General features: G+C 37.3%; 1 protein-coding gene and 1 non-coding gene across 2 annotated transcripts in view; one reads left to right on the top strand and one right to left on the bottom strand.

Annotated features, from left to right (window-relative positions):
- TEX11 (testis expressed 11) overlaps positions 1 to 21,582 on the bottom strand; it is a 212,587-nt gene that overhangs the window by 37,910 nt on the left and 153,095 nt on the right. The window contains exons 24-25 of the mRNA XM_055565760.1: positions 20,179 to 20,295; positions 14,271 to 14,343 (exon numbers count right to left, since the gene is read on the bottom strand). Of these exons, the coding sequence (XP_055421735.1) occupies positions 14,271 to 14,343; positions 20,179 to 20,295 (190 nt within the window). The remainder of the gene's footprint in view (positions 1 to 14,270; positions 14,344 to 20,178; positions 20,296 to 21,582) is intronic.
- Positions 20,779 to 20,908, top strand: LOC129640502 (small nucleolar RNA SNORA11). The gene has a single exon (XR_008708869.1). It is a non-coding gene; the product is annotated as a small nucleolar RNA SNORA11 (small nucleolar RNA).

The following is a 21,582-nucleotide window of genomic DNA, read 5'->3' as shown; positions in this document are numbered from 1 at the left end:
CCCTATCTTGGTTATTATAAATAATCCTGTTATGAACGTTGGGGTGCATGTATCTTTTTGAAATTTTTTTTTCCAGATACATACACAGAAAGAAATTACATGATTGTATGGTAGTTCTATTTTTAGTTTTTTGAGGAACTTCAATTTACATTCCCACCAACAGTGTACAAGGGTTCCCTTTCCTCCACATCTTCACAAATGTTTGTTATTTGAGGTCTTTTTGAGGCTAGCCATTCTGACAGGTATCAGATGGTATCTCACTGTGGTCTTGATTTGCATTTCTCCAATGATTAGTGATATTAAGCATCTTTTCATGTGCCTGTTAGACATCTGTATGTCTTCTTTGGAAAAATGTCTGTTTAGGACTTCTGCCCATTTTTAATTGAGATTTTTTTTTTTATACTGAGTGTATGAGCTGTGTATGTATTTTGGATATTAACATCTTATTGATCATATCCTTTGCAAGTATTTTCTCCCATTTCATATTTTGTCTCTTCATTTTGTCAATGGTTTCCTTAGCAGTGCAAAAGTTTTTATGTTTAACTACACCCCATTTATTTGTTTTTGCCTTTATTTCTTTTGCCTTAGGAGACAGATTTGAAAAATATTTCTATAATTTATGTCACAGAGTGTTCTGCCTATGTTCTCTTCTAGGAGTTTTATGGTTTTACGTCTTACATTTAGGCCTTTAATCCATTTTTAGTTTATTTTTGTATTTGGTGTGCAGAAATGTTCTAATCTCATTGTTTTACATGTGGCTGTACAGTTTTCCCAGCATCACTTATAGAAGAGACTGTCTTTTCTCCATTGTATATTGTTAACTCCTCTGTCATAGATTAACTGACCAGAGGTGTATGGGTTAATTTCTGGGTTCTCTATTCTGTTCCATTGATCTGTGTGTCCGTTGTTTTGGCAGTGCCATATTGTTTAGATTACTGTAGCTCTGAGCATAGTCTGAAGTCAGGGAGCATGATACCCCCAGTTTTGTCCTTTTTTCTCAAGATTGCTTTGGCAGTTCAGGGTCTCTTGTGGTTCCATATAAATTTTAGCATTATTTATTCAAGTTCTGTGAAAAATGTCATGAGTATTTTGATAAGAATTGCCTCAAATCTGTAGATCACTTTGGGTGTATGGACATTTGAACAATATTAATTATCCCAATCCAAGAACAGGAAAAAATCTTTCCATTTCTTTGTATAATTTTAAAATTGCTTCATCAATGTTTTATAGTTTTCAGAGTAACCTAGGTATTTTATTCTTTTCATGCGATTTTATTCAGGATTGTTTTCTTGCTTTATCTTTCTCATAGTTCATTATTAGGGTATAGAAAAGTAACAGATTTCCATATATTAGTTTTATATCCTGCAACTTTACTGAAGTCATTTATCAGTCCTAACAGTTTTTTTGGTGAAGAATTTAGGGTTTCTTCTATACAGTATAATGTCATCTGCAAATAGTGAGTTTTACTTCTTCCCTTCCAATTTGGATGCCTTTTTTATTTTTCTGGTCTGATTGCAGTGGCTAGAACTTCCAATGCTACATTAAACAGAAGCAGTGAGAAAGGGCATCCTTGTCTTGTACCTGGTCTTACAAAAAAGCCTTTCATTATTTCCTTGTTGAGTATGAGTGAGTTTATCATAAATGGCCTTAATTATGTTGATACATGTTCATCATAAATGGCCTTAATTATGTTGATACATGTTCCCTTTATATCATAATACCATAATGAAGAGCCTGCGTATCACAATGAAAGATCCTGCATGCCATAATGAAGATCCTATGTTCTGCAACTAATACTGGAGGCAGTCAAATAAATAAATATTAAAAAATAAAGTATCTTATATGATATTAATACAGGCATTCCAGTTTTTCTTTTGATTAATGTTTGCATAGTGTTTGCATAGAAGTATGTTGTTTCATTTCCAAATATATATTTGGAAATAAAAATATGAACCATACATATATTTTATATTATAGATTTATCATTTAATTCCATTATGGTAAGAGAAAATACTTTTTATATTTTAATATTTTTAACCCTTTTCTGGTTTGTTTAGGTTTAGAATGTGGTATATGTTCAGTGATCCACATGCATCTGAAAATAAATGTGTATTCTGGTGTAGAGCATTCTATGTCAATTAGATCAAGTTGACTGATAGTGTTACTTACGTCTTCTATACCCTTGTTGAGTATCTATTGACTAATTCTACTGATTACTGAGTATACTGGAGTCTCCAACCACAGGGTGGATTTATCTAGTCTTCCTTTCAGTTCTATCAGCTTTTGCTTCATGTATTTTCAAGTTCTGTCATTAGGTAAATTACACATTTAGGATAGTTATGTTGTCATGCTTAACTGATCACTTTTTCATTATATCCCTCCTTATCCCTAGTGATATTCCTTGTTTTAAAGCGTCTTTTCTGCGGATTTCCCTGATGGCCTAGTGGTTAAGAATCTGCCTTCCAATGCAGGGGATGCAGGTTCAATCCCTGGTCAGGGAACTAAGAGCCCACATGCAGTACAGCAACTAAGTCCATGTGCCACAACTACTGAGCCAGTGCACAACCAGAGAAGCCTGCATGCCATAATGAAGAGCCTGCGTATCACAATGAAAGATCCTTCATGCCATAATGAAGATCCTGTGTTCTGCAACTAATACCGGAGGCAGTCAAACAAATAAATATTAAAAAATAAAGTGTCTTATATAATATTAATATAGGCATTCCAGTTTTCTTTTGATTAATGTTTGCATAGTGTATCATTTTCAGTTCCTTTTATTTTTAACTTATCTATATATTCATATTTAAGTGAGTTTCTTATAGACAGCATGCAGTTGATGTTGATTTTTTAGCCAATCTTATATTCTTTTTTCTTTTCTTGATCTTTTAATTGGTGTATTTAGATCACAAGTGATCAAACTACAATCTGTGGGCTGGCCATTTGTTTGGCAATAAAGTTTTATGGGAATAGAGTCATGTCCATTTGTTTAAATATTATCTATGTCTATTTTCCTGCCTGTAATGGCAGAGTTGAGTAGCTGTGTCTGAGACCCTATGGCCTGCTAGCCTAAAATATATATTAATATTATTGGCTCTTTAAGAAAAGTGCCTTGACCTCTGATTTATACCATTTATATTTAATGCAATTATTGACATAGTTGGATATTCTTGAACTTCATTAAAATTAATTTTTTTGTTGTTGTGTTAGTTGTTCAGTTGTGTCTGACTCTTTGCAACCCCATGGACTATAGCCTGCCAGGCTCCTCTGTCCATGGAATTCTCCAGGCAAGAATACGGGGGTGGGTTGCCATGCCCTCCGCCAGGGGATCTTACCAACGTCTTACCTACGTCTCCTACATTGCAGGTAGATTCTTTATCAACTGAGCCACCAGGGAAGCCCCAAATTAATTATACTTAGAACAGTTAGAAAATCAAGAAAAATACTATAAACTTCAAGATATTTAGTTCACTTAAAATGTTAAACTGATATTACATTGAGTTAATAAATGGATAATAGATACCAAGATAACTTTTAAGTAAAACCAAATACTTTCATTACTAAGCATAGTTTTAAGTTTATATACTATTGCTTCTTATTTTTATATGCTATAGAGAGGCGGTATCTTTGGGTTAAGGAATGTGTTCATTTTTCCTCTTTAAAAGGGATGAAGGTAGTCAGAGAAAGTTGTGCTGTGTGTTCATGAACTCTGCTAGTCTGCTACACTACCAGTGAGTGAGAGATGGGTCTCAATTACACCTAAGTTTTCTCTTTGAAATAAAAATTATTTTGGTTAAAAGTACAATTAAAACAAGTGGTTGAGATTATATTATGAGCAATAGCATCAAATGGATATGTGCCTTTGTTTTTAAAGGAAAATGCAGTTTACTCCCAAATCAGTGGTTCTCAAACTTTCTGTTCTCAGGACCCCCATGTACTCTGAAAAAATTATCAAAGAGATTTTTCATATGCAGGTTATAACTATTGATATTTACCATTTTAGAAATTAAAACAAAATTTAAATATATTTCCTGATTGAATTAATTTGAGATGAAGTCACTGTGTGTTAATGTCAATTAAAAAGTAATTGTATTAAAAAAAAAAGTAATTGTATTTTGAAAGTGAATGAGAAGAGGGAGGTGGGAGGGATGTTCAAGTGGGAGGGGACATGGGTAAACCTATGGCTGATTCATGTTCATGTTTGGTAGAAACCAACATAATACTGTAAAGCAATTATCCTTCAATTAAAAATAAATAAAATTTTAAAAAATGAATGAGAAGATTGTTTCACAGTTTTGAAAAGCTCCTTAATGCCTGACTTAACAGAAATAGCTAGATTCTGTATTTTCTTCTGCATCCAATCTTATTACAGTATCACACATCATGTAGCCTCTGAAAAACTGTCTTAGTCTTTTCATAAAGCTAGTTTTGACAGGCAGATCCCCTAAAAGGTTGTCAGTTTGTTCAAGAATATAAAAGAGCATAATGAAGGACAAATCTGGGAAGTAAATTTCATTTGCCCTAGTTTAAACCTGAGTCTAAAATACAGCTCTGTAATGTATTAAAATGGAGCAAAGTTATCTTGATTTTTTTTGATGGGCTTGCTTTCTTAGTTTACTAAATGATGGTTTCACTTATAATATAAAAGTTTATTCTTTGTCTTGTATGTAATCTACCTAGATAGCAGATTTTGTGTTTTACCAGAATAATTTTTTGATCTTTGTTATCTTTGTGATGTCTTTATTTTTGATCATTTAATGACAAAAAGATTAAGAAAAAAGTTTTCTCATTTATTGAAGAGCTAAAGTTCTTTAGAATTGTGTTATTTTCTACACTTATTTGTAAATGTGTTATTGTCATTTTGCTTAGACGGGTAACCAAGTACTGTTTTTCAGGCACCCACAATTGTATTTTAATCAAGTGCCCAACTGCCTCTAACAACTCTTAATTTTGCCCTGAAAAGTCACATCCCAAATATAGAAAATATAAAACAATGTTTTCAGGATATCTTCTAAACTAAAATTATCTTTGAGATTCCCAAAAGGGCCCCTGGAAAACTGCAAAAATTCATTCTTTCTCCTCATAAAGAGAGGAAATGTAAGAAGTAATTAGGTTTGTTTGATGGGTTACTATTGATAAGAGTTGCATGAGAAGAGTTTCAAAATCAGAAGAGATGCTTAGCCTTCTCTACGTTAAATTTTTATAGGTAAAATATTATTAATATAAAAATTTCAGAAATTTTACTCTTTATGGGCAGTTCCTGGAGATTTCTGACTGTCTTCTCTGTTCCTAGTATATTTTTACCTTCAGATAAACATAAATCATACATTTTATGAATAATTTTCAAAAATGGATAGAATATGTAGATAGGGGATCAACAAGGAAATAAGAGGATGCCAACAACACTATAACCATTAGAATCCATCCAACAACAGAAGAAAACACTTTATGCTCAAGTGCTAATGGAATATTCTCCAGTAGAGACCATGTATCTGGCTACAAAATAAGTCTCAATAAATTTAATAAGACTAAAATCCCATAGAGTATATTCTCTGACCATAATGGAATGAAGCTAGAAATCCATAACAGAAAGAAAACTGGAAAAGTCACAAGTATGTGGAAATTAAACAACAAGCATTGGGCCAAAGGAAAAAAAAAATCACAAGAGAACTTAGAAAAATACCTAGAGATGGTTGGTAACAAAAACAAAACATAATGAAATTTATGGGATGTAGTAAAAGCAGTACTGAAAGGAAGGCTTGTAACTATAAACATCCATAAAGGAAGAAAAATTTTAAAGCAATACCACAACTTTAAACCATGAGGAAGTAGAAAAAAGAGCAAAACAAATTCAAAGCTACTAGAGAAACGAAATAATAAAGAGCAGAGAAAAATGAATTGGAGGAAAGAAAAATAGAGAAAATCAATGAAACCAACAATTTGAAGAGATTTAAAAAATTGACAAAATTTTAGCTACACTGACAATAAGAGAACTTCATTATAATCAGATCCTAGTAATTCAAAGAGAGGCTTCAAAAGAGGGGACAGTATAACTGACTTTACAGAAATAAAAAGGATTACAAGAGATTACTATGAACTATTGTATGCCAACAAATTAGATTTCCTAGATGAAACAAATTCTTTTCTTTAATTTTTCCCTTAGTTTTAACCTAATGTCCTTTTTCTTTTTTAAAAATTTATTTTTAATTGGAGGATAACTGCTTTACAATTTACAATGTTGTGTCGGTTTCTGCCATACAACAACATGAATCAGCCAAAAGTATACCTATATTCCCTCCCTCTTGAACCTCCTTCCCACCCCTCACCCCATCCCACTCCTCTAGGTTGTCACAGAGCACCAGGCTAAGCTCCCTGTGTTATACAGCAACTTTCCACTAGCTATCTTTTTTATATACAATAATGTATATGTTTCAATGATACTCTCTCAATTCATCCAAAGCGCTATATTTTCCCCACTGTGTCCACAAGTCTGTTCTCTATGTTGGCATCTCTATCCCCGCCTTGCAAATAGGTTCATCAGTACCATTTTTCTAAATTTCATATACATGCATTAATGTATGATATTTTTCTCTGACTTATCTTGTATAACAGGCACTAGGTTCACCCATCTCACCAGAACTGACTCAAATTCATTCCTTTTTATGGCTGAATAATATAAAGACGGGTGAGTGCTGAAGAATTGATGCTTTTGAACTGTGGTGTTGGAGAAGACTCTTGAGAGAGTCCCTTGGAGATTCCAACCAGTCCATCTTAAAGGAGATCAGTCCTGGGTGTTCACTGGAGGAACTGATGTTGAAGCTGAAACTCCAATACTTTGGCTATCTGATGAGAAGAGCTGACTCATTTGAAAAGACCCAGATGCTGGGAAAGATTGAGGGCAGGAGGAGAAGGGGACGACAGAGGATGAGATGGTTGGATGGCATCAATGAATTGATGGACACGGGTTTGGGTGGACTCCGAGTGTTAGTGATGGACAGGGAGGCCTGGCGTGCTGGGGTTCATGGGGTCGCAAAGAGTCGGACACGACTGAGCAACTGAATTGAACTGAATATTCCATGTCCCACTGCATGGATCACAGCCCTGTCATGGTGAAAGAGCTTGTGTAACTCAATGAAGCTATGAGCCATTCCCTGCAGGACTACCCAAGATAGATGGGTCATAGTGAAGAGTTCTGACAAAACATGGTCTACTGGAGGAGGAAATAACAACTCACTCCAGTATTCTTGCCTAGAGAACCCCATGAACAGTATGAAAAGGCAAAAGGATACGACACTGGAAGATGAGCTGCCCAGGTCAGAAGGTGTCCAATGAGGTACTGGAGAAGAGTGGAGGGAAATTACTAATAGCTCCAGAAAGAATGAAGTGGCAGGGCCAAAGCGCAAACAATGTTCAGTGTCCGGTGTCTGGTGGTGAAGGTAAAGTCTGATGCTGTAAAGCACAATATTGTATAGGAACCTGGAATGTTTGGTTCATGAATCAAGGTAAATTGGACACGGTCAAGCAGGAGATGGCAAGATTGAACATCAACATCTTAGGAATCAGTGAACTAAAATGGATGAGAACGGGAGAATTTAATTCAGATGACCATTATATCTACACTGTAGGCAAGAATCCCTCAGAAGAAATGGAGTAGCCCTCATAGTCAACAAAAAGAGTCCAAAATGCAGTACTGGGTGCAATCTCAAAAATGACAGAATGATCTCTGTTCGTTTCCAAGGCAAACCATTCAATATCACAGTAATCCAAGTCTATGCCACAAACACTAATGCTGAAGAAGCTGAAGTTGAACAGTTCTATGACGACCTTCTAGAATTAATGCCAAAAAAAGATGTCCTTTTCATCATAGGGGATTAGAATGCAAAAGGAGGAAGTAAAGAGATACCTGGAATAACAGGCAAGTTTGGCCTGGAAGTACAAAATGAAGCAGGGCAAAGGCTAACAGAGTTTTGCTGAGAGAACACACTAGTCACAGCAAACACCCTCTTCCAACAATACAAGAGATGCCTCTACATATGGACATCACCAGATGGTCAATACCAAAATGAGATTGATTATGTTCTTCGTAAGTCAAAGATGGAGAAGCTCTATACAGTCAGTAAAAACAAGACCTGGAGCTGACTATGGCTCAGATCCTGAACTCTTTATTGCAAAATTCAGGCTAAATTGAAGAAAGTAAGGGAAACCACTAGGCTGTTCAGGTATGACCTAAATCAAATCCTTAATGATTATACAATGGGGATGATGAATAGATTCAAGGGATTAGATGTGGTAGGCAGAGTGCCTGAAGAACTATAGATGGAGGTTCAAAAACATTGTACAGGGGGCAGTGACCAAAAACATTCCAAAGAAAAAGAAATGCAATTAGGCAAAGTAGCTTTCTGAGAAGGCTTTACAAATAGCTGAGGAAAGAAGAGAAGAGAAAGGCAAGGGGAGCCAGACATCCTGGAGCGTGAAGTCAAGTGGGCCTCAGGAAGCATCACTATGAAAAAAGCTAGTGAAAGTTATGGAATTCCAGCTATTTCAAATCCTAAAAGATGATGTTATTAAGTGATGCACTCAATATGCCAGCAAATTTGGAAAACTCAGCAGTGGCCACAGGACTGGAAAAGGTTGGTTTTCATTCCAATCCCAAAGAAGGGCAATGCCAAAGAATGTTCACACTACTGTACAATTGCACTCATTTCACATGCTAGCAATGTTATGCTCAAAATCCTTCAAGCTAGGCTTCAACAGTATGTGAAGAGAGAACTTACAGATGTATATACAAGCTGGGTTTCAAAGAGGCAGAGGAACCAGAGATCAAATTGCCAGTGTTCATTAGATCATGGAGAAGGCACAGGAATTCCAGAAAAACATCTACTTCTGCTTCATTGACTATGCTAAAGCCTTTGACTGTGTGAATCACAACAAATTGTGGAAAATTCTAAAAGACATGGGAATACCAGACTACCTTACCTGTCTCCTGAGAAACCTGTATGTGGGTCAAGAAGCAACAGTTAGAACCGGACATGGAACAACTGATTGGTTCAAAATCGTTAAAGGAGTATGACAAGGCTGTATATTGTCACCTTGCTTATTTAACTTATATGCAGAGTACATCATGCAAAATGCCAGGCTGGATGAATCACAAGCTGGAATTAAGACTGCTGGAGGAAATATCAACAACCTCAGATATGCAGATGATACTATTCTAATGGCAGAAAGCGTAAAGCAACTGAAGAGCCTTTTGATGAAGGTGAAAGTGAGTCAAAAAGCTGGCTTAAAACCCAACATTCAAAAAACTAAGATCATGACATCTGGTCCCATGTCTTCATGGCAAATAGAAGGAGAAAAAGTCTAAGCAGTGACAAATTTTATTTTCTTGGGCTCTAAAATCACTGTGGATGGTGACTGTAACCATGAAATTAAAAGACATTTGTTCTTTGGAAGGAGAGCTATGACAAACCTCGATAGTGTATTAAAAAGTAGTGACATCACTTTGCCAACAAAGGTCCGTATAGTCAAAGCTAGGGTTTTTCCAGTAGTCATGTATGGATGTGAATGCTGGACCATAAAAATGGCTGGGTGCAGAAGAACTGATGCTTTTGAATTGTGGTGCTGAAGAATACTCTTGAGAGCCCACTGGACTGTAAGGAGATCAAACCACTCAATCCTAAAGTGAACCTGAATATTCATTAGAAGGTCTGTTGCTGAAGCTGAAGCTCCAATTCTCTGGTTACCTAATCGAAGAGCCGACTCACTGGAAAAGATCCCCAGGAAAGACTGAAGGTGAAAGGAGAAGGAGGCGACAGAAGATGAGATGGTTAGATGGCATCACTGACTCACTGACATGAATTTGATCAAACTCCAGGAGACAATGAAGGACAGGGGAGCCTGGTGTGCTGTATGCTGTGGTCCATGGGGATGCAGAGTAGAACACTACTGAGCAACTGAACAACCACAACAAATAATCCATCATCCTTGGAGCTATACTTAGTGGTCTTTGGCATATAATTCTTTTCATATATTGCTGGATTTTTTCCAGCTTCATTGGGATGTATTTGACATATAACATTATGTATATTTAAGGTGTACAATGTCATGGTTTTATACATGTATATACTGTGAAATGATTACCAAAATAAGGCTAGTTAACATATCCATTACTTCATATAGTTGCCATTTGTGTTTGTGTGTGGGGTGAGAACATTTAAGATTTACTCTCTTGGCAACTTTCAAGTATACAATTCAGTATTGTTAACTACAGTCACGATGGTGTACATTAGGTCTCTCAAAACTTATTCATTCTATATCTAGAAGTTTGTACCCTGTGACCACCATCACATGTTCCCCCATGCCCCTGGCTCCTGGCAACCAACAATCTACTCTCTGTTTCTATGAGATTTTTTTTTTCTAAGATTCCACATATAAGTTAGGTCTAACAGTATTTGTGTTTTTCTGTCTTATTTCACTCGGCATAATGTCCTCCAGGTATTCATCCATGTTGTTACAAATGGCAGGATTTCTTTCTTTTATAAGGCCAAATAGTTAATTGTGTGTGTGCGCATACATATACATATATATACACACATACATACATATGTATGTATGTCATATTTTCTTCATTCATTCATCCTTCAATTAATACTTAGACTATTTCCATGTCTTGACTATTGTGAGACATGAACACGGGGATGCAGATACCTCTCTGCAATAGTGATTTCATTTCCTTTAGATATATACTCAGTACTGAGGTTTTTGGAGATGGTTGCTCTATTTTTGCTTTTTTGAGGAACGTGTACATTGTTTTCCATAGTGGCTGTACCAATTTACATTCCCATCAACAGTGCAAAAGAATTCCCTTTTCTCCACATCTCCCTTGTCTTTTCAATAATAGCCATTCTTTTAAACAGTTTTAGGTTCACAGCAAAATTGAGTGGAAAGTATAGAGCATTCCCATATATACCCTATCCCCCACTGCACACAACTTCGACTATTAACATCCTGCACCATAGTGGTACATTTGTTACAATCAGTGAATCTACACTGACACATCATTTTTACCCAAATTCCATGTTACATTAGGATTCACTCTTGGCATTGTACATTCTATGGATTTTGACAAATGTATAATAACATGTATATACCACTGTAGTATCATACAGAATAGTTTCACTGCCCTAAAAGGTTTCTTGTGTTTTATCTATTTATTCCTCCCTCCTCAATTCATGCCGACAACCAAAGATCTTTTTATTGTATTCATAGTTTTGTCTTTTTTGTAATGTCATATAGTTGGAATCATATAGTATGTGGCCTTTTCAGATTGGCTTCTTTCACTTAGTAATATGCATTTAAGTTACCTTCATGTCTTTTCATAGTTTAATAGCTCATTTCCTCTTAGTTCTGGACAATATTTCATTGTTTGGACATTCCACAGTTTATTTGACAATTTACCTACTGAATGATATCTTGGTCACTTCCAAGTTTTAGCAATTGTGACTAAAGTTGCTATAAACATCCATGTGCAGGTCTTTTCATGGACATAAGTTTTCAATTTATTTGCATAAATAACAGGGAGCACCGCTGCTGGATTGGATAGCAAGAGTATGTTTAGTTTTGTAAGAAACTGCAAAGCTGTCCTTCAAAGTGGCTATACCATGTTGCATTCCTGTCAGCAATGAATGAGAATTCCTGTTGTTTCACATATTCACCAGCATTTGGTGTTGTCAGTGTTTTGAATTTTTGTCATTCTAATAAGTGGGTAGTGGTATCTCATTGTTTAAATTTGTAAGTCTCTAAAGACATAGATAGATATAGCTATATAAAGAGAATCTAGCTGTGTTCCTAGAATGAATAAACTGATTTTCAGTAGACAGCTAGCATTCTGACATACTTTTTAAATAAAAGGCACTAAAGGTATAAATTTCACTCTGAGCACTACTTTAGTAATTTAGATTCTGTTATGAGGTATTCTAAGTATCATTTTCTAGATATTTCATATTGCTGCTGCTGTTGTTTAGTCGCTAAGCCAAGTCCAACTCTTTTGCAACTCAGTGGACTGTAGCCTGCCAGGCTCCTCTATTCATGGAATTTTCCAGGCAAGAATACTGGAGTGGGGCTGCCATTTCCTTCTCCAGGGGATCTTCCTGATACAGGGATCAAATCCAAGTCTCCTGCATTGGCAGGCAGAGTCTTTACCACTGAGCCAGCAGGGAAGCCCAGATATTCCATAGTTACTTTTGTTTTTTAAAATGTCCAAGTGGTAAAGCATTCTGTTTCCTAATTCCATTATTAATTTCTAGCTTTACTGCATTGTGGTCAGATAATGCTATGTTTTATTTTTAGAATTTATTCAGGTTTTTTTTTTCATTCAGGTTTTTCTTGTGATCAATTCTATCAATGTTCAAAGGGCACATGAAAAGAAAATGAGTTTTCTATTATCAGGCTGCTGCTGCTGCTGCCAAGTCGCTTCAGTCGTGTTCGACTCTGTGCGACTCCACAGACGGCAGCCAACCAGGCTCCGCTGTCCCTGGGATTATCCAGGCAAGAACACTGGAATGGGTTGCCATTTCCTTCTCCAAGGCATGAAAGTGAAAAATGAAAGTGAAGTCGCTCAGTCGTGTCTGACTCTTAGCGACCCCATGGACTGCAGCCTACCAGGCTCCTCCATCCATGGGATTTTCCAGGCAAGAGTACTGGAGTATAAAGTATATTTTCAGGCTATCTGGTATATTTCTATTAAATCTTCCATATTGAGTATGTTATTTAGGTATTTTCTCTCCTTTCTTTTTATTGTTTTTATTCTTCTAAATGCCTGCCATAGATTGAGATATACCTAGGTGAATTAAATTTTATATGTTTATGTTCTTTCTTATAATTCCTATAGTTTGATATAAACATTCATCAAAGGTATCATGAATATACACATAAAATGACAGCCCAATAATTTTTAAATATAAGGAAACCAAATTCACCATTTTTTAAAATAATACACTATGACCAAATGGATTATTCCACAAATCCAATGATGACTTAATTTTAGGAAATGTATTATTATTATAATTTAATATATTAATACTTCAAAAGAGAAAAACCACGTAATGATCTCTAGAGAAACTTAAAAGACACATAATTTGGGACTTCCCTGGTGGCACAGTGGATTAGAATCCACTTGCCTATGTAGAGCACACAAGTTCAATACCTGGTCCAGGAAGATTTGAAATGCCACAGAGCAGTTAAGCCTGTGCCTCACAACTACTGAGCCTGAGCTCTAGACCCCATGGACACCAACTATTAAGCCTGAGTGCTGAAGCCCATGCACCCTAAAGCCTGCATACTACAATTACTGAGCCTATGTGTTGGTTACAACAACTGAAACCTGCACACCTACAGCCTGTGCTCCGCATCAAGAGAAGCCACTGAAACAAGAGCCTGTGTACTGTAACAAAGAGTAGCCTCCACTCATCACAACTAGAGAAAGCCTGTGCAAAGCAATAAAGAGCCAGCATAGCCAAAGTAAATAAATTAATTAATAAAAAATAAAAGGCATGAAATTCAATTCAGTATGTATATATTTTTAAAAAATTCTAACTAAAACAGGAATAGATGGACACAATATAATAAAGTCTATATAATAATACCATCCTTAATTAGGAAACCATAGCAAGCTACTATATAGCTTCAAATGGTTTACTACTACACAGGTTATTTCATTACAAAATGTTAACAGTATCTGATATTATCATTGTGGTTTGGAAGATTCTGTACCCTACATTTAGTCAAAGTCAAAATTTGTTTAAATTAGATATCAAATCCAGTGACCTAAGAGCAATAAAGTCATATTGAACAATGATGGTACTATTTTTATACTCAATACTACAATGAAAATCAAGATAAAATATATTCTTGGGACTTCCCCTGGTAGTCCAGTGGCTAAGACTCTTTGCTCCCAATGCGGGGGTCCAGGTTTGATCTCTTGTCAGGGAACTAGATCCCACACGCCACAACTGAAGATCTGGCATGCTGCAACTAAGACTCGGCACAGCCAAGTAAATAAATAAATATTTTTAAAAATATTCTTACTCTAAGTAGTGTGTCAAAGATTTAAAATACAAAATACAAACACAGAGTGGGGGAAAAGCTAGTTCTTAAAGGATCATTTGGCTGGTTATCAAGTATTTCAGTGGCACAAATTTCTGTTGATAAAAGACTAGGTTATTCAGATCTGAAATCCCCTTTATAACCATGTTACCATACTCCCAGTCCCACTGTACCTGTTGTTTTCAGGACATTCCAGATGTCTCTGCATTTATGGATCAGATCAAGTGCACGATTTAGGAAGTAGTTCTGTTTGGTAAGAAAGTAATGAGAAAATTAGTCTCAACCAAACAAAACTTTAAGCAAATAAAAATTGTATCATTAAAAGCAGTAAAAAATTAAACTAGAAAAATCGAAGTATAAACTGAATACTTTTGGATTTATATATAAATATTAGCCTCTATTTTTTTTTCTCTTTCCTTTTCTCCCCCTAGTTTTATTGAGGTACAATTGATATAACAGCACTGTTTAAGATGCATAGCATAATCACTTAACTTATAGGAAATTGAGGATTAAACAGAAAATCTTGAGTAGTATTAATTTTAATAATCTAGGACAGAAGAAAATTGCTTCCAGAATGGTGATATGAGGAGATCTATGGATCCTCTCCCCAGCAAAACTACCATAACTGGTGAAAATGATAAAACATAATCATGTAAAGTCTCAGAAAATTGCCCTACGGGCATATATTAATAGCCAATGGGGAAACATCTATTCCAGGAAATCTTCTAAAGTCTCAGTAAGAACAGTGAGTACCTGTAGCTGTTGAGCCATGATCTGGCCAACTCCCCTCCCCAGTTCAGTATGATGTAAATGTACTTTAGGTGGGTATAACCAAGAGGATAGGGCTCACTATACCCTCAGCTTCCAGGCTAGGGATGACCGTAAGGGGCATGTTGCCAGGACTTTTCATTCCCCTCCCCAAGACCTGTATTGCATGAATATATGCTGTGCTTAGTTGCTCAGTCATGTGTGACTCTTTTAGACCCTATGGACTGTAGCCTGCCAGGCTCCTCTGTTATGGGGACTCTCCAGACAAGAATACTAGAATGAGTAGCCTATCCCTTCTCCAGGGGAACTTTCTGACCCAAGAATTGAATCAGGGTCTCCTGCATTGCAGTTGGATTCTTTACCAGCTGAGCTACCAGGGAAGCCCGAGTTCTATTATAAACAAGCACAATTAAGAAGCCTGGCACTCTTTTCTTCTACCCAGTCCCTACAAGCACTGCAGTTGAAAATACTGGGTCAAAATTGCCCTCACCTCAGCTTCCTTATAAGAGAGTTTCCATGCTCAAAGAGGCAAGTTAAGAATGTTAGGGACTATGACTTTTGCTAGATCCTGATTTACAGAGCCGTATTGTCATTCTGATACAAATGGGTCATGGTCCCTGCCTCTAGCTCCAAAGCAGTGTATAGAGTTTCTGCTCAGGAGGAGAGGAAGGTCATTAGAAGAGTGAGCTCTGTAGTCACCCTAAGGAGACTGACTGACATTTATTGAAATAGAGCTTGGGGAAGTTCAAGTCTAAAGACACTATTAAAAAAAAAAGTGAAGATTTTGGTGTGGGCAATTAAGAGGAAGCTGGTAACTCAGTGATAATGACAAGCCAAACAGTAGAATACAAGTTTACAGAGAGAACTAAGAGGAGGAGAAAGCTAAGATTACTTACCCCTTCAAAGGGGCCTTACATTAATTGGATCAGACTGTGGAGCAATTTATACCAGAGTATTTTCAAACGCGCATGTGTGAGTGCACACATGCACGTACATGTGCGTGCGCGCGCGCGCACACACACACACACAACCAGTCACCTAGTAATTCATCAAGCCTTACACCTGTGTATGATACCAATAGAAGACCACTCAGAAGCTTAACGGAGAAGGCAGTGGCACCCCACTCCAGTACTCTTGCCTGGAAAATCCCATGGACGCAGGAGCCTGGTAGGCTGCAGTCCATGGGGTCGCTAAGAGTCAGGCACGACTGAGCCACTTCACTTTCACTCTTCACTTTCATGCATTGGAGAAGGAAATGGCAATCCACTCCAGTGTTCTTGCCTTGAGAATCCCAGGGACAGGGGAGCCTGGTGGGCTGCTGTCTATGGGGTCACACAGAGTCGGACACGACTGAAGCAACTTAGCAGCAGCAGCAGCAGAAGCTTAACAGGGTGATCATGGAAAGAGATACTCAAAAATAACCCTGCTAAAACTACTTTCATTCCTTTCCAGGGGAGGGGTCATGGTGACTGCAAAGGCAAAGACTGTGATCTCTGAGGAATAACATTAGATGCTCTATACTATTATACAGCTGCAGAAATAAGACTGCACTGAACTAGCCCAGACAAGTCACTAATCAAACAAACAAGCACATATTAACAAGTCCCAGAGAGGGGGACTCAGTACCCAAAGATGTTCCAAAATACTATGCAAAATGTTCAGTTTTCAACAAAGAATTATAAAATATGCAAAGAAACAAGAAAGTATAACCCATACACAGGAATAAAGTAGGCAAGAGGAACTGACTTTTGAAAGGTCCAATATTGGAAATTAGCAGACACAGGTTTCAAAGCAGCTGTTTCAAATATGTTAAAACAATTAAAGGAAACCATACTTAAAAAAGGAAGGCAAGATGACAATGTCAGGAAATGTAGAATATTGATTAAAAAGGCAGTGGGATAATATATTCAATGTGATGAAAGAAAACAGGCAACCAAGAATCTAATACCCAGCAAAATTATCTCTCAGAACTGAAAGAAAAATAAAGAAATTCCCAGATTAAAAAAAGTTGCATCTTTTTGCTAGCAGAACCATTTATAAAAATGCTAAGAGAAGTTCTTCAGGCTGAAAGCATGTGACACCAATAGCAATTTGAATACAAATGAAAAAACAAAGTGCACTGATAATATATTTCTTCTTTCTTTTCTTATTTTAAAATACTGTGTAAAACTATGTATAGTTTATTTTTATACCTAAAAGATATACATAGACCATTTCATCAACCCAAGAACAAAGTAGATTCTTTCTCAAGCACACATGGCACTTTATCCAGGACAGACCGTATGTTAGACCACAACACAAACTTCAAATACATTTAAAATAACTTGAAGTCAGACAAAGTATGTACTCTGTCTACAGTGGAACAAGATTAGTTCTTCTACAGGAATTAAGGCCTCTATCCAGGTGGAGGATGATAACCTTAGGCTGAGGACAAGCATGTGGACCCCAGACTGGTTGGAACCAGAAGGCTAATATCAGACTGAGATGATGACCATTCTATTACCTCACCACCAGCCAATCAGAGAAGAGCTACGCACTCTGCAGTGCCACTTCCCCAAATGTTGCCTATAAAAACTTCCCTGAAACCCACTGGGGAGTTCAGGTCTTCTGAGCACGAGCCACTCATTCTTCTTGCATGGCCCTTGTTATAAGCCTTTCTCTGCTCCAAACCCTGACATTTCAGTTTGTTTGGAATGAATTTCAGTTTGACAACACCCTTACTTATAAAGAAGCCAAAACGGTTGTTTTGGTTTTGCTCTGAGGCTTGTAGATTTTTTTTCATCTTCTTTTACTATGGAAAAGTTTCTAAAAAGAGGTCCCTTTACTACTCAGGACAAGGACTTTATATCCTTTATCTCTAGTAACTAGCAGAGTACTTGGTACTCACATGTTTTTTTGAGTTGAACTCAATAATGGAAAAGAAAGGAAAGAAAATATGTTGGCAGAGATCTATTGATAGCTTGTTTCAGATGTGAAGAATCATATAAAAGAACATATTAACAGAAGGAACAGAATAAGCAGCAAGAAGGATTTTGGACCAATTGGAAAGAAAAGAAGCTGGCAAGTATGGAAAATTAGGAAGTTTTCTTTGGCTAGGTAAGAGAAAAAAACCAGAGAGATCCAGAAGTTAAAATCATACAAACATGCTAGGAGTCCAATTTGGTGACAAATTTCCTAGCTTGAAAGAAGGAAGGAAAGAACTAAAGACAAATCAGTGAATACTCTGGGAGAGTGAGATATTGATGTTGCTATCTCCTTAAAAGGTGTAAAGTTTAAGCTGAGAGTGGGACTCAGGCAAAAGTAGGTATTTTGTTTTCTTGTTGTTAAAACTGAGTTAATGTGGATCACAATAAACTGTGGAAAATTCTGAAAGAGATGGGAATACCAGACCACCTGACCTGCCTCTTGAGAAACCTGTATGCAGGTCAGGAAGCAACAGTTAGAACTGGACATGGAACAACAGACTGGTTCCAAATAGGAAAAGGAGTACGTCAAGGCTGTCTATTGTCACCCTGCTTGCTGGGAAGCCTGGCACACTGCAGTCCATGGGGTCACAAAGAGTCGGACATGACTGAGTGACTGAACTGAACTGAATGATAAAATATTCAAGAATGTGGGTCAAAGAAAGCAAATGCAATTGAGTGACAATAGTTCAGTTAGTCATGTCTGACTCTTTGTGACCCCATGGACTGCAGCATGCCAAGCTTCCCTGTCCATCACCAACTCCCTGAGCTTGCCCAAACCCATGTCCACCGAGTCAGTGATGCCATCCAACCATCTCATCCTCTGTCGTCCTCTTCTCCTGCTTTCAATCTTTCTCAGCATCAGGGTTGGAGTTTCAGCTTCAGCGTCAGTCCTTCCAATGGATATTCAGCACTGATTTCCTGTAGGATTGACTGGTGGGATCTCCTTGCTGTCCAAGGGACTCTTAAAAGAGTTTTCTCCAACACCACAGTTCAAAAGCATCAATTCTTTGGTGCTCAGCTTTCTTTATAGTCCAACTCTCACATCCATACATGACTACTGGAAAATCCATAGCTTTGACTAGGCGGACCTTTGTTGGCAAAGTAATGTCTCTGCTTTTTAAAATGCTATCTAGGTTGATCATAGCTTTTCTTCCAAGGAGCAAGCGTCTTTTAATTTCATGACCGCAGTCACCATCTGCAGTGATTTTGGAGCCCAAGAAAATAAAGTCTGTCACTGTTTCCATTGTTTCCCTATCTACCTGTCATGAAGTGATGGGACTGGATGCCATGATCTTAGTTTTTTGAATGTTGAGTTTTAAGCCAACTTTTTCACTCTCTTTTTTCACTTTCATCAAGAGGCTGTTTAGTTCTTCACTTTCTGCCATAAGGGTGGTGTCATCTGTGTATCTGAAGTTAAGTTGCCTCAGTCGTGTGTGACTTTTTGCAATCCCATGGACTGTAGCCTACCAGGCTCCTCTGCCCATGGAATTTTCCAGGCAAGAGTACTGGAGTAGGTTGACAGTTCCTTCTCCAGGGGATCTTCCCAATGCAGGGATTGAACCCAGATCTCCCTCACTGCAGGCAGCTGAGGTTACTGATATCTCTCCCAGCAATCTTGATTCTAACTTGTGCTTCATCCAGCCCAGCATTTCGCATGATGTACTCTGTATATAAATGAAATATCAGGGTGACAATATACAGCTTGATGTACTCCTTTCCCAATTTGGAACCAGTCTGTGACAATAAACAAGTCAGCTAAATAATTCCAGATGGCTAACAAAACTGTGGAAGTGGAACTTCCCTGGTGGTCCAGTGGTTAAGAATTTGCCCTGCAATGCAGGGGGTGTGGTTTGATCCCTCGTTGGGGAACTGAGTTCCCAAATGCTGAAGAGCAACTAAGTCCGTGTGCCACAACTACTGAAGTGCATGCCACACCTAGAGAGTCCATGCACCTCAACGAAAGATCCTGTATGTTGCAGCTAAGACCCAACACAGCCAAATGGGGAAAAAAATGCTGTGGAAGTAAATGTGTTTCCTTAGAGAATGTGTGAAAGGAAACAGAAGTAGAACAACCTATGGACCACTTGTGATCTCAGGGAGATGATGAAGATAAAGAATATTTAAAAGCAGATTCACAAACAGCGGTCCATGGCAAGGGGCATTTTAAAAGAGGCTAAGCCAAATATTACCTTTCCTTAGAAAGGAATTACAAATCTTTGAAATCAAGATATTGCCAGAATGGAGGAAAAGATTCTAAAAAGAGAATCAAAAAGAATTGCATGAAGGAAGGCAAACATACCAAACAGCACACTGAATGCTTGCATTTTCTTTGAAGGTTGCACATTACCTGTTCAAAAGCTGTTGAAGCTTTTCTCCCTTGCTGTAGATCAATTGCAGCTGCCATGAGTAGACATGTTTTCTGTGCAATCAGAATTACTTGATCAGAAGGACAAAACAGGGACATCTGATAAGAAATAACCAGAACATCAATGAATAGGGAGAATTCTGCCAGGTGAACACAAACAATCAGAATGAAAATCAGCAACATCCTGTCTGAATGACAAAATTCAGCTGGAAAACCACATCTCACCTTAACGATGATATCGGCTACAACACTGATTTATGGTTTTAATTTTATATTACTTTCTATTTTTTAGCACTTTTCGAGAGATTAAAAAGCTTCATTTCTTCAGAATTTTCCTGTCTTTCCCAGTGACAAGTACTGTCATTTGGCCCTGTATCTTTATCTAGTGATTTACTTCTTGGCTTATGTTGTAATTTCTAAGTGATTTTTCCCCTGGCAAATAGGTTTTCCCTTTGCATTGAATAGAGCTGAAATTAGTACCTATATTGTTCATGGCTGAAAGAGACAATGTCAAATCTTGACAGGCATTAGGATAACTTCATCATTAAACCTTGTACTCTAGCTTTAGAAAAAAACTCCCATGGGGTGTGCTTAGAGTAGGGGCCTGAAGAAATGACTCCTCTGTTTATAACACACCCAACAGGAATCTGGGTTCATTGTGACAAGGGGCACAAAACTTGTGGCCTTTCTATGAACAAATACCCAAACACATGTCTCTCTGTAGCTCCACATGGTTGCTGGTAGGACCAGTGGAGCTCAATACTGGAAGAAAACCTACAGTATTTAATAGAGAAGTTTGCCACCTAGAGCTGGTGAGGTACACACATGAGTGGGCCATGGGTGGTCTTAGGAAAGAAAAAGAAAAAATAGATTGCAACTGCATGCCATTCTGGAAAAGATAAAACTATGGAGACCATAAAAAGATCAACAGTTGCCAGGAGTTTGGGGGGAGAGGGCAGATGAATACACAGGGTACAGAAGTTTTATGAGCAGTGAAATACTGTGTATCACATTATAATGATGGATATATGTCATTGTACTTTTGTCTAAACCCACAGAATATGCAACACTACTCTCACTTATTAAAGCAAACCCTATGGTGAACTGTGGACTTTGGTAATTATGATGTGTCAATGCATTTCGTTCTTGGTTTTTTTAAAAAAGGTACCACTTAGTTAATAATGGCTATGCATGTGTGGGAAGGGGATATATGTGAAATTTCTGTACCTGTCAATTTTGTTGTAAACCTAAAACTGATCTAAAAAGTAAAAAAAAAAAAAAAAAAAAAAGAATTAACACTCAGGGTAGACATTTTTGGCAAAACTTTTGTTTCCCTTTCATGTGTGTATACATATTACACACAAGATTAACCAAGTTTGTAGGCCA

The sequence above is a fragment of the Bubalus kerabau genome, chromosome X, assembly GCF_029407905.1.
Source record: "Bubalus kerabau isolate K-KA32 ecotype Philippines breed swamp buffalo chromosome X, PCC_UOA_SB_1v2, whole genome shotgun sequence".
Classification (NCBI taxonomy): Eukaryota; Metazoa; Chordata; class Mammalia; order Artiodactyla; family Bovidae; genus Bubalus; species Bubalus kerabau.
This window is presented reverse-complemented; position numbering and strand designations above follow the sequence as displayed.